At 52.4% G+C, this 14,069-nt stretch overlaps 1 protein-coding gene across 5 annotated transcripts in view; it reads right to left on the minus strand.

The window, feature by feature from the left end:
- GIT1 (GIT ArfGAP 1) overlaps window positions 1-14,069 on the minus strand; it is a 53,222-nt gene that overhangs the window by 29,332 nt on the left and 9,821 nt on the right. For 4 of the 5 annotated variants that reach the window (XM_063146665.1, XM_063146664.1, XM_063146663.1 and 1 more), the window contains exon 1: window positions 7,148-7,248. The exons of the other annotated variant lie outside the window; for it this stretch is intronic. In XM_063146665.1, the coding sequence (XP_063002735.1) occupies window positions 7,148-7,199 (52 nt within the window). In that variant the 5' untranslated portion in view covers window positions 7,200-7,248. Of the gene's footprint in view, window positions 1-7,147; window positions 7,249-14,069 lie in introns of those variants that run through there. 5 annotated transcript variants of the gene reach the window in all.

Raw genomic sequence — 14,069 nt, forward strand, 5'->3', positions numbered from 1 at the left:
ACAGACCAGGGCTGGGGCGATGCCTTCCTTATGTGAGTATGGGGGTGTGGGTGAGCGCGCCCATGAAACTCAGCTCCCGCTCGAGAAACGAACACTCCTTTTAAAAAGAAAAAATCAAAGTTCCTAGACCTCGTGGTGCAAAGGTATGCTGGCAAACGTGGGGATTTGGGAGTCCAACTCCATGACTTTGACGCCCGAGCTGCAGGTTTATCCCTTCTGTGCAAGATGATAAATTTGAACTCTTTGCTCCAACCGTTGGATGGAGAATCAAGTAACGAGTCTGTAATGAGTCTGAGTGTCGTCCCCCCCACGCAAGCTTGACACCCCAGGCGGTTGCTGGGTTTGCCCGTTATGAAAAGCGGCACTTGGGGGGGGGATGCAATTTCACCTTCCTACCGAGCTCTGCAGCTCCCCCCCCCCCCCCGTTAATATCAGGAACAGAAGACGTTCTCAACAACAGATGACGGATAGACCCAAAGCTAAGAGGAGCGACGCAGCCAGCGAAGACGGGTGTTCTCCGACTAGAGCTGGGATGATGGTTGTTGTAGTCTGACACATCGGGAAGATGCCTGGGGGGGTGGCTGTGGTCCACCTGATTCCCAGCGGCTTTGCAGGGTTTCAGGCAGGGGACTCTCTGGGACCCACGTGCGAGGAGACCAGGCCACTTCCAGATCCGAAACGAGAGCTCCGACCGAGGTCAACACCATTGTTTAAGAACCGAAAGTACTTGTCCTGGTTCGCTTAACGGTTGGCGATGGAGTCCTGGCCCAGCAAAGCATGTGTCGGTGAGTACCCTTGCATATACCTTGTAGGGCTCCTTTCGCTGTGGAATCTGGAGGGTTCACAATTCTCAAGGGGGCAGCAGGCCTGCTGGCATCCCCGGCTCCCTGCCTCTGTTTTCTCTAACACTCAGCCAGATTTCTTTGGGGTTCTTAAGTTCAAATGGGCACCGATTCTCCCTCTCTCTTTTTTTTTTTAAAGGATACCTGGATTACTGGGAGCAAGCAGCTGAATGAAGAATATGGGATCAAGTCTAGCGTGTGACACAGGGTGTCCCGTGTGACCAATGTTTGCCCCCGAAACATCAGCGTACCTACCTGGAGATGTGGGGGTTTGAACCCAGGATGCCCCACCTGTTCTACCCACTGAGCTGCAGCCCTTCCCTATTTCGTTGGCCGCTTCCAGTCGGAGGAGGCAGCTTTGCCCCGAATCCAAGAGCAGGAACTGGAACCGGGCCGGGCCCAGCTGGACGGGACTTCCTGCGAGGACAGGCCTCCGCGCCCTGTTTCTGGCGGAGACGTGCGGCCTGCAGGCAGCTCTGAGGCGTGAACCAACAGGGCCAGGCGGAAACGGACACCTCCGAGCGAGTTCCGAGCCGCCCCTGGGCTCGTCACCAACACATACTCGCACCCAGGCAGGGGAATGGCTGGCGGCCGGCTACCATCACCTGTCCAAGCAAGGGGGGAGTTAGAAAGTGAACGCGCCACAGCGGCTACGTCCCCTTCAGTGAGGTATTGTGGGAAAGGTGGGAAAGGAACTACCCATAAAAGTGGGGCGGAGAGAATAACACACCAAGCCAGGGAAAGCTCTCCTGGTTCCCTCCCCTTACCGGATTCCTAGGTTCGTATCCCAAAACCCACGATCAACAGTTATCGTTATTAACGAGTCCTACATGACTAGGGTGGAGAAGAGTTCTGTGAATGGAAAGAGCGGTTTTGAGCTTCTGCACAGGGGTTAAGCAGGAGACCCGGCCCATAACGTAACAACCAGCCCCACACCACTCCGAATGCTACAGGATGTCCAGCTCAGGCAGATGGAGCTTTCTCTCCCCCCCCCCCCCCCGGTTTCCTTCCTCTCCAGGCCTGGATGTAGTTCCTCGTTTTTGGGCGTGACCGGCCAAGTTCAGATTGCAGCAGATGGAAAGAATGGACAGCTCCCCGCCCACCCCGAAAGACACACACACATGCCACGCAGCAGCCAATGTGGTGCCCTCCAGATGGGTGGGATTACACCCCCCAGCATCCCTTCCCAAGCCGAGCTGTCACGGAGTGCCAGGTGAGACAAGCAGAAGCTTCATTGCCTTCCTCAGTCTCACCTCTCCAGCTGCTGTGCAGGGAGTATTCTGCTTCCAACAGTGGACAGCCAAACAACCCTCCGGGGAAACTCGTGAACAGGGTGTGGCCATGCATCTCCACCTCTTTGTCCTTGCTGATCCCTGGAGGTACGCTGCCTCTGGACACGGAGGCCCCCATGAGCGATCCCCGCTCTCGGTAGACCGATCCTCCCTGTGTCTACACCACTCTCTTTTTTTTAAGCTAGGGGTTCCTTGTCATTCCACAGTGAGTTCCATAGGTTGACAAGCGTTTGCGCCGTTTCCAGTGTTTCTCCAGTGTTTCTGGAGAGGGGAGAAGCACAGCAGAAGCGTTTTTCACCCTGGGAACTTTTTATTTTTAAAATATCAAAAGTGCCTTCTGATTTTTGGGTGAGGTGGGAGCAAATGAAAGCCATCTTGGAAGACGGAGGGCAAGGTGAGAGAAGTGAAGGCCCGGGAGAGAAAAGCAGGAAAAAGTGTAGGGGGGGGGGGGGTGTCAGCGGAAAACAGAAATCTTTTAAAAGGTTAAATGCAAACACTCCCGTGCCACTCAAAGACAGGCCAGCTGTCCTGGTGGACCACTCAGTCTGCCTGGCCTGGCTAGGCTCTCCCGAGGGCCCGGCCATTGCCTCCCCAACCCCAGGCCCAACCTGGGCAGGTTCGTGAAGCAGAAGGCACTCTCAGGTCTCCTGGTCCAAAGCTGTTTAGGGCTTTGTAGCGAATAGGCAGGCAGCCAGTTCTAGAGAGGGGAATTGTCCCCAGCCTGGCCTGGAGATGCCATAAATCGAACCCGGGCCCTTGTGTGCACAATGCGGGTGACCTCCCTCCCTGGGCGATGGCCCTAGGAGGTTGGTGAGGCCGGAATGGGGAAAGGCCAGGCATCCGCATCCTCTTGGTCGTGCACAGGTTGCTGGGTGGCACCCTCCCCCCGACCCCCGCAGAAACAAGGGAACGGAAGTACAAGCAACCAGAAGGCAGGCCTCGCTAGCTACTAGGTAGAGCACCGTGCGCAGGCTGGAACAACCCTCGTGGGCCTGAGAGTCTGGGCAAAGATATTTCGGATCTTGCTTCTGCAACGTGCAGGCCTGCAGTCGGAAGACGCATCTTGACTCGCCCCGCAAGACTGTCTCCCCCCAGGGCCAGAGAGACAGAGTATCTCTCTCTCTCTTCCCCCACCCCCAGGTTCCAAATCTTGAAGGATGGCGCGTGGGCACATCCAGCACAGATGGTGATGAAAAGTCGCCTTGGCAGATGTCTCCCGATTGATGCCCACGGGAGCCGTTGGCACGGCGGAACGGCTCGTCATGGGGACGGGCGTGCGTGCACCATCAGGAAAGCCCTTCTGCGCCAACGCCATTTCGGAGCGCTCTGGCAGGAAACTGGGGTGGGTGGGACAAATTGCCCCCCACCCCAGATGCCTTCTCCCCTGAATTATAAAGGTGCCTCCTTCCCAGTTTGGACAAAGCCATCTCTCTGTCTCCCACCCACGTGCAAATCAAGAGACTGGGACACTGCAGTAACCATTAGGAATCGCTGCCCCTTGGCCACACAGAGAGCAAGAGCGGCACTCAAACAGAAAGACAATTAACTCTTGATCTGGAGGAGTTACTTTCTCTCTCTTTGGCAGACAGACAGAACCATCGCTTCATTGTCACTAGTAGGTAACCCAGAGCCATCCAAAAGCTTTGGCCTACAGTTCCCAGAATTCCTGACCATTGGCTATGCCGGATGGAACAGATGAGAGTTGTAATCCAAAACATCAGAAGGGCACCAGATTAGGGAAGGCTGAAATAGACCCAAGTTGAGTTGTTTAATATCTTTAACACTATTGCTGATAGTTCGTTTTTATCATTATAGTTTGTAACTAGGTTTGTTTACTTTGCTGCATTTTGCCTGGAAAGGACAACATGTGATGCAGGCAGCGGTGTTTTGAGTTTGCGTTTGATAATAATTTAAAAAAGGACAGTTTTTAAAAACAAAAAAACCGCATGTTTCTAGTCCTCATGGCGTTTATCTGCGCTTAAGACCACTTCTGGGGGTTTAGGGCTCCGCACGTCCTAACACAATGAAGGGGAAGCGTCCATTTCCGCGCTTTGCCTCTTTCTCATCCCCGTGATGCTAAAAAATAAATAAATCCATTGACAAAGTTACAAAACATATAGATCTACGTGCAGTACAAGTGCTGGACTGATGTCTCAATATAGCCGTGATGTAAATCTAAAGGTGCCAGTTACAGCCTCAGAAGTTAGACTCAGAGGAAGAGGCGAACAGAACGTATCTATCCATCTTTACACACGGATGCACACACCAACTAATTATGGAAGTTTTAATAATAATAATAATAATAATTTTATTTCTCACCCGCCTCTCCCTCTGTTACCTTTACGATTTACAGGACACTTATCTTATAAAACAGAAGCAGGAGGGAGAATGCCCTGGCCCAACAAGCTTACAATTTCAAGTAAAAATGCGATGGATGAATGGGAGCAAACATTAAAGACTAAGTGGCGTAAATCTCAAGTCCAGGCCCAGCCTAGCCGGAGCAGAACGCCATGGCAGAATCACATGCGGCAATCCGAGAAGAACACTCAATTCTTTGAACGCCGCGGCACAAAGAGACCTGACTGCTCTAGGAGAATTTATCTTGCATTTCCCAAGAATAGCGCTTCCTTTGTGGCATTGCAGGTACCTGCAGACGGCGTGCGCGGCTTACGCCAACATCACACATGGATAGGAGGGGGCAGGCCCTTGGCAGGAACACCCACCCCCAAATCACTCCTTATGACTGGCTTTTTATTGTTCACTTCCTCTCCAGCTGCAGGGCAAGATAAGGGTCTCCCGAGGCCACACACTCCTGGCCTTTCTGGAGCTTTTTTAAAAATAAAACCATACACGCATGTTTCTAGTCCTCATGGCATTTAAGGAGAGGCAGCACTGAAGACCCTGCCGTAAATGAGGCACCACGAAGAGCATATTGAGGAGTCCTTGGATTTTCCCTCTCTAAACAAAATACCAGAGGGAGCTCTGCGTACTTCCCCACGCAGCCCGCGCATCCAGGCCTAGCCAGATAGCGCCAGCACCCAAGGGTGCCAGCAAGAGCAGTGCAGTGCAAAGGATGCTGGGAGATTGGGCAGCCACCAAGGTCCCCACCTGGACGTTCTCCAAAGGCATGGCAAGCAACACCTCGGGGCACACCGCTCCGATTCTGCCCTGAACGCCAGATCTGTGAGACTGCAACAGGCAGAGCACACTGAGGTAGGCTGCTCCCATAGGTGGAAGCTCAATTTAGCAACCACGACCGCGCTTTTGGACGGAGCCAGGCTCGTGCAGAGAAATGGAGTGCGTCGCAGAGGCCTGGACGGCCTCGAGAGGAACGGGCCAGGCCAAATACTGGGAATGGCTGAACGGGGGGGGGGGGAACCTCCTGGCCCACAAGGAAGAATCAGGAGCCCAGTCCTCCAAACTTTTGCTTCTGTCTTTCTTCGCTACTGTTTCTAGAAAATTGCGGTGAGTGGGAGGGAATGATTTGGCTAAAATCAGAAGGGTCAAGCACTGCTGACCACTCAGATGCAGGGGGGGGAACCCACTTTGATCCTAGATATGGGCCACAGGCCTCTGGCCAAAGCCCCGTTGCCTGGAATCCGGAGGGACATGTGTTCTCTATGAATCAGGGCCAGTTCTTTCCTTACAGCGGGGGTGCCCCCCTCCAGATCCTTGGGCCAATAACGCCCATCAGGCCTAGGCAGCAGTTCCAATGGTGAGGGCTCCTGGGAGCTGTAGGGCATCTGCAGTACACAATCCCCATCGGAACAGGCCTACACCATGGGGTGGGGCTGGAGAACCCCCACGAGCAGCCAGGGATGGAGGCAGGCCTGGGGCTGGCTGGGCGGGCAGGTAGGCAGGTGCACACCTGGTAAGGGCAGCAAATGGGAAGGGAGGGGCGCAAGGGGCGTTTCCTCCCAAATGGGCTTTAGGAATGCAGGACAGCAAGGAAAGGCCACCAAGGTGTACTTTTAGGAGCCAAAACCGCGGAGGAAGCCGAAAGGTTGCACCGAACAAGCGAGGCCTGAAAATACAGGGCCCCGTCATTTGATATCACAGGCCGTCCAGATCCACAAGCAACAGCAGTGAGACGAGGGCTCTGCCCCAATGAGCTTACAATCTAGCTCCGAGGAACTCCAGGCCTGCTTAGTAGGGAGAGGTGGAGTGGGAAAGCAAGGCAACGCGAGTGACCCCCTCCCCACTACCCACAAGGCCAATCTAGGATGCGGGGTGCGGGGGAGTAGGGCGCCAGGACGCCTGGGTTCTATTCTCCACTGGCAGAGGGATGCTGGGATGTGACAGGGAGAGGTGGGTGGAAGGGGGCGGAAGTGTGGGGGCTCCCACCTCAACCCTGGTTGGGAGGGGCCCTCGGACGCCTGGGTTCTATCCTCACAAGTGGGAAGAAAAAGAGGGAGAGAAAAGGGGGGCAGGTGAAGGTCCTTCCCCCTCCAGTGACACAGGAACAGATCGGAGGAGCAGGCTGGGTAGGACCCAAGAGCCCTGGGTTCGATTCCTGCTTACGGAAGGAGAAAACGAAAGCGGGGAGAGAGAGGGAATGGGAACCCGGACGCCTGGGTCCTTTCCTATACAGTGGAACTGGGGACGGGAACCGGGAACCCGGACGCCTGGGTCCTTTCCTACATGGTGGGACGGTGGGCGGGGGCACTAGGGAACCCGGACGCCTGGGTCCTTTCCTACATGGTGGAAAGAGGGGAGGGAGCTTGGGAAGCCGGCCGCCGGGGCCCGGCGTGGGGCCGTCGTCCCGGGCGCCGCCAGCCCTCCTGCCAGCCCGGCGCGCCGGTGGGGGCGGGAGGCGCGCTGGCCCGGCCGTGCCCTGCTGCCTGCGGGGCCACGCATCCGCATCGCGGGAGCTGCAGGCCCGGCCGCGCCGCCTGCTGCGCCCGCGCCCCGCTGGCCCTACCTGGCCGCCGGCGCGCTCTGGGGCTGCAGGCCCGGCCCGGCCCGGCCCGGCCCCGCCCCGCCTCGCCTCGCCTCGCCCGGGCGCCGGCTCACCTGGGGCGCTGCAGTCGGCGCACACCTCGGCCCGCGGCACCTTCCGCGCCATCCTGAGCGGCGACGCGGCCAGCCTGGCTCGGGCGCCCGGGGCGCGCGCGCTCCTCGCCCCGCCGCCGCCGCCGCCGCCGCCGCGCTCCGGCTGCCCGGGCTCCGCTCCACTCCGCTGCCGCCGCCGCCGCCGCCGCCGCCTCTTGCAGGAAGCCAGGCGGCGGGCGGGCTGGCGAGCGCGCGAGCGAGGGAGCGAGCGGGCGAGCGCGCAAGGCCGGCCCTCCGGAGGAGGAGCGAGCCCGCCGGGAGGGCGCACCGACGAGCCGCGACCCCGCCGCCGCCGCCGCCGCCGCCGGGGCGGAGCCAGCAGCAGCAGCAGCAGCAGCAGCAGGAGGCGGTGGCGCGGACGCCGGACGCCTGGGTTCCTTTGCTAGGAAGGGGTAAAGGAAGGGGAACAGGGAGGCGGGGATCTGGGGGGCGGGAGGAGCATTAAGGAAAGGGAAGCGGGACGCCTGGGTTCCTTTTGAGCGGAACAGGACACCTGGGTTCTTTTTCCGCCGGCGGGGAGGGGTGATAAGAGGAGGGCAGTAGGACGCCTGGGTTCTTTGCGGCGGTGGCGGGGAGGGCTTCAACTAGCAGAAGCAAGGAGCTCGGGATGGGAGGTGCACTCTGTATGTGCTCCGAGGCACTGGTGGCTGAGGCTCCACTGTAGCTTTTTCTCACCCGTCCACCCACATTCAAGACTTTGGCCTGGCACTGAAACAGCACTTTGGGGGTGAACCACCACACCCGTCTTGGAAAGTCTAATCCCACTGTGTTCAAAGAGGTCTGGGAATGATGGGAATTGGAGTCCATCACATCCGAAGGTCCCCAGGTTACTTGCTGGGATTTTTTAAACGTTTTTAGCAATATGCTCCTTGAATTATTTTTTCATGTCCCCTTCTCATTAGCTGGCTGCTGCTGCTGCTGCTGCTGCTGCTGCTTCTGCTTCTTCTTCTTCTTCTTCTTCTTCTTCTTCTTCTTCTTCTTCTTCTTCTTCTTCTTATTATTATTATTATTATTATTATTATCATCTGGCACAAATTATTTTGCCTGAGTTTATTTCCTTTTTGTTTTCCTCGTTTTTTGAAGGAAGCCTTTCAGCTTTGTATGGTTTCCTTGACGCTGTTCATTAACCACGCTGGCATCCTCTTTGACTCTCTGACAGCTTCCCCACATTCAACAGGAGCGTCTTCTTTTTTAGGGTTTCAGAAACCGCCAATTGTTCCGGAGAAATTTGGCTCTCTTGATTCACCTTTTCAACTTCCTTTTTACTAGTTCCCTGATTTTTGGAGAAGTTTCCTCTTTTGAATTCAAATTGGACTGCATTGGACTTCCTGGGCAATTTTCCACTTAAATATACATTGAATTTGATAGCACTGTGATCACCTGAAAGTATCACGAGAGAGGAAGTGGGGAGGGGGGAGAATCCTTCAGAATTTTATTCATTCATTTATTTTAAGGGAATTGTTCAAAAAAGAATTTGCTAAAGAGTTCCGTCAAGTCTGTCCAGGTTTTCCAGAGGGCTGCTTTTATTAAAAGTTCATTTTAGGGTGCAATCCTATTGGTGTTTGGACAGGAAAAAGTCCTACAATCCTATGCATGTGTAGACAGGAAAAGTCCTACAATCCTATGGATGTTTGGATAGAAAAAAACCCTACAATCCTATGCATGTGTTGACAAAAATATCCTAAAATCCTATGCATGTTTAGACAGAAAACAGGATAGCTGGCTGAGGAATGCAACAAGTTGTATAACTTTTTTCTGCCTATACATGCATCTTTAGTTACTGTTTTAGAAAACTACTAAGGGTGTTGTGTGTGCATATGGATGTTGATTCCATGAACACCTTCACAGCTGGGGAATGCTGAGAGACGAGGAGGATGTCACGGCCTTCTTGACACCACCTCTGTGAGACTGGAGCTGATTTAACAATATCAGTAAGGCCACATTTGATTGATTTACAAATATGTGGTTGTTTCCGCGTTTGTGTATATTTATTTATTTATTTATTAAATATATATACCGACCCATAGCTGAAGGCTATAAATAAAAGGCTATAAATAAAATATTCATCTTTTACATATTCACTTCGCAAGAGTCGGGAGGTTTGCAAAATAAAATTGTGGAATATAATAAAACTAATGTGTGTGTATTTGTGTATAGATAGAGATAGATAAGATAGCTAGAGTGACAGATAGCTATAGAATAAAACCCAAATAAAGCCAATAGCTGCAGGGTTTCTACTGTGAGGTGGTGTGCACAAAGAGACACACACACACACCCGATTGACAACGATGGGAAAAGATAATGACAAAAATAAGACTATCTTCAAATTGGACGTCAAAAGTTATCTCGTCTGCCCCCCCCCCCCCCCGGCCAAGGCAGGAAATCTTGCTACAACAACCCTACGAGGCAGTCATGGAGCTTTTACATCATTTTTTTAAAAATATTTTTATTTATTTCATTTCTAATCCACCCATTAACTAATGTTCTCCGGTCATATGACAAACAGTTTAAAAAACAAAACAAAACCACAGAACAGTTAAAAATATAAAAATACAATACAAATGTTTTAAAGAATAAAATACAGTATTATGTATTACGTTATTGTACGGTGTGTGGTTTTTAAGTCCTGATTTGTGAACCGCCCAGAGAGTTACAGGTGTTGGGTGGTACAGAAATATAAAAAACCCTAAGGTAGGACAGTGTCTCTTCCAACTGCTCTAAGGCGAAGGTTTGCTCCATGGTCTGACAGCTGTTTGAAAACTGTTCCTTCATGAGATGTTAGAAATCGTAAAAAACAGGATTCCTCCTTGGCTCCAGGATTGAGTGGGTGGGGAGAATAGGAAGAGAGGCCACATTTTCCAATGCTCCCCCTTAAAATGTTTGTCACGCCTTAACTGGGTTTAGAAATAACGTGTCTGAAGGAAATAACACACTGTCTCCCCAGCATCTCTAGGTTGGAATGGAGAAGACGTCCCCTAATATCTAAAACCCTGCCAGTGGGGCAGGGATGCAAAATCTCAGGCCTCCTGGGGTGACAAATGACCCCCCTCCCATTCCCCCAGTTTCATGGTTTCCTGACTTTTCTGCAATTTCCCCCTGCCCCCATTCTGAAAGACTGGAATGCGTCCCCTAAAGATGAGTTCCTGGCAAGAAGAGCTTTAAGCTACAATTTGTTGGTATTTCGGACACACCCTTCGCCTTTGGCCCCGCCCACCACAGGAAAGATGCCCACCAAAAGCTTCTCCAAAATGGAATTTGCTACCAGGAACAGGGCCTTCTCTGCTGTAGCACCCCGGCTGTGGAATGAGCTTCCTAAGGAGGTTCGTCTGGCACCTGCCCTATATTCTTTTAGACACCAGGTAAAGACCTTTTTATTTTCTCAGTATTTAATTTCAACTTTGCTGTTTAAAATTTGTATTTTAAATTTGTATTTCTGCACTCCTGCGGGTTTTATCCTGGTTGTGCTTTTATATTGTATTTTATATCATGCTTTTATACTGTTGTTTTATACTTTGAATGGTTTTAATTTTTGTGAACCGCCCAGAGAGCTTCAGCTATTGGGTGGTATAGAAATGTAATAAATAAATAACTCTCCAGGTAGCGTGTGTGTGAGACCGTGTGCCAGTCAGTGACGGTGCTATATAAATAAATAATAATAATAATAATAATAGCTGGCCACGAGGCAGTTCCTCTGTTCCTAAACAGGCTCGGGTGATCAATCTCATGCAGGCCGCAACATGGCTGACGGCCGGTGTTTGGCTCCGGGACCCAGTGTACGAGAAAGTCTGCTTTTCAGCTTCTCAGGGGTCACGGACGAAGAACAGCCCAGAAACTGGGCCCAAATTTGTCAGGTTTGCAAGCTAAAATAGACACCATGTCCCAAAAGATGGTTTCCGGTCATCTCTGCACGCCGCCCGCTTTCTTCCTGCATGTGTAAGCACTGAGCTGCAGACATCCTCCGGCACCAAAAGATACATTAAATGATCTTGACGGCCCTGCTAGCCCCGGGCGAGCAAAATGCGCTTGAACCGAAACAGCAAACAGATTGGCAACAGCTGCGAAGAAGAGGCGGAGGTGAAGGGTCACGCTGGCAGCCTCTGACTTAGGAGCACTTTCTCCTTGCCCCCCCCCCACTGAAGCCCCCATGGATATGTTTGCTGTGGTGAGGGGGAGAAAGGCACTCTGGGAATGCAAGTGCCATTTTGTGCCCTCTAAATCAAAAGTGTTTTTCTCCAAAGATGTAGCTACCTGCCAGAAGAGCTTTAAGCAAAAATGCGCTTGGGTTTGTTTGTTTTTTATTATTCTGGCCCCGCCCCTTTTGCCTTCAGCTCCGCCCACTGCTGGAATGCGGGCCCCTGAGAACTCCTTGGGCTGAGGGGCGTTCAACAACACCCTGGCTCTAAATCAGCATTCCCTGACCCGATGCATTCCAGGCGTCTGTGACACCTAATTTCCATCCCTGAGGAAAACCACAGGAAGGAGAGGAGAAAAAAAGAAGTGGTCTGTTAGTTGGGACCACGATAGCCCCCTGAGAGGTCTATTCACTCCATTCCCCCCCAGGGGGGACATCTCACAATAACGGGGAGAGGACAGCCCTACAATTCTGTCCCCCAGCCTATGAATCTCCCCTGGTTTCCAGGTGTGCAGACTGCAAAGCTATGTGCTGCTTAGGGGAGCCTGCCACCTAGTGACTGAAGATGATGGTGCAGGCTTCCAATGCAGCCGTATTTAAATTAATTAAAATCAATGCATGTTTTTTAAAAATGAAATCACCCCCAAGGTGCACAACCCTCAGATCCCTTTAAAAGGCATACTGGGTTCCAGGGGTCTAGTTTTCATCATCTTGGAGGTATGGCGTTGACCTATGGACAGACACACGTTCCTTTTTATTAGACCCCATGTAAGATTCTGTGAATGATAAAAGCCTCATCCGGATGCACCAGGTTTGGGAAGGATGCAGGAACAATGGGAGTTGTAGTCAAAACATGTCTGGAAGGCATCAGCTTGGGGATGACTGGACAAATAGACCAATCCTGGAAGATGAAAGGGAGGGAGCCTTATGTGGTAGGGGCCCTGTTTGGCTGTCGGAAAGGTGCCGGGTTCAAATCCTGACATATCTCCCTAGAAGGATCAGGTGGGAGGTGAGGAGGAAATACTTGCTGGTACAACAGCCAGGGCTTTCTAGATGGTTGAATCTGCATCCTCCGAGGGTGTGTGTAATCATCACGTAAACAGCATGCACGTGTGAACCAGACAATGCAGCATAGTGGTTAGAGAGAGGGGAAGGAGAGAGAGATATAACACCCATCTTACCTTCTGGTCACCCTGCCACCCCGGGGAACTTGGAGAGTGAACCAGGCCACCCACAGACCCTGTCCTTGCTCCTATGCAATGCCTGGTCAGTTAAAAACAAAATAAGTATCGTCTATGATCTCCTTACAGATGGGGAGGCTGACCTGGCATGCCCCACAGAGACCTGGCTGGGAGATGACAGTGGCCCGACATGGGCCCCGGCCCTCCCAGCTGGGTACTGTGTTAGCAAGCAGGTGAGGGAAAGTGGATGGGGGGACGGGGACGGAGTAGCTGTGGTCTACAAAGACAATCTCAACCTGACCAGACTTCCTGTCCGTGAATTGAATCACACCGAGTGTATCCCGAGTCGGAAGACCAGGGATAGACTGGGGATTCTGCTAGTGTACCAGCCACCCCGCTGACTAGCAAACTCCCTGGCCGAGCTCACGGGACTGGTCTCGGAGCTGGTGTTGGAGTGGCCCGGGCTTTTGGTCCTGGGCGACAACATCCCATTCGAGGCCAGTTTGTCAGGTGCAGCTCGGGAGTTCATGGCATCCATGACGAACATGGGCCTATCCCAATTGGACTCTGGACCCACACATTCAGCAGGTCACACCCTCGATGCTGTTTTCAGTATCCTCTGCATTGTCATGGCCAGATCATTCTCTGGCTGCTATCTGCCCCTGCAGGGGTGGCGGACCTATTAAGATGGTTCGCCCTCAAAGGCTGATGGATCCTCCTGGATTCCAGAAAGCCTTAGAGGGTTCTATGGCTGGTACCTTCGATGATCCTGCTGAAGTCCTGGTTAACAAATGGAATCGAGACCTGACTAGTTCTATCACCATCGCCCCCAAACGTCCTCTCCAGCCCGCTTCTAATAGGGCACACTGGTATACGGAAGATCTCAGGGAGCTGAAGCAGGAAGGACGGCGACTGGAGCGCCGATGGCAAAAACTCGACTTATACCTGACAAGACATGACATAGAGAACATCTTCGTTCCTATGGGGTGGCAATATGTGCAGCAAAGGAAGCTTTCTTCTGCGAATTTGCGTCCAGCAGAACTGTTCAAGGTGGTGAGGGGGTCTAACGCAGACACCTTCCCCCCTGAACCCGACTTTAGAGATTACGGTAGTTTGCTGTGATGCCTTTAATGATCACTTCACAGATAAAATCTCTCGGATAAGAGCCGACTTAGACATACTCATTCCAGCAGAGGCTGACAATGGAGTGTCCATCAACTCCATGAGTAGGATTACACTGGATCAGTTTTAGTTGATGAGTTGACATGGACAAGCTGCTTGGACGAGTGAGGAGGATGACTTGCCCTCTCGATCCCTGTCCTTCTTGGCTGGTCACCCAGGGAGGAGATGCAGTTAGATTACAATTACAACCTATTATGAATGCATCTCTCAGGGAGGGGAGTTTTCCATCATGCTTAAAAGAAGCAATGGTACGGCCGCTTCTAAATAAGTCCTCCCTGGATCCCCTGGACCTTAATAATTATAGACCAATATCAAATCTTCCATTTTTGGGCCAGGTGATCAAGAGGGCGGTTGCAAACCAACTCCAAGCATTTTTGGATGACACAGA

This window comes from Elgaria multicarinata, chromosome 22 (genome assembly GCF_023053635.1).
Source record: "Elgaria multicarinata webbii isolate HBS135686 ecotype San Diego chromosome 22, rElgMul1.1.pri, whole genome shotgun sequence".
NCBI lineage: Eukaryota > Metazoa > Chordata > Lepidosauria > Squamata > Anguidae > Elgaria > Elgaria multicarinata.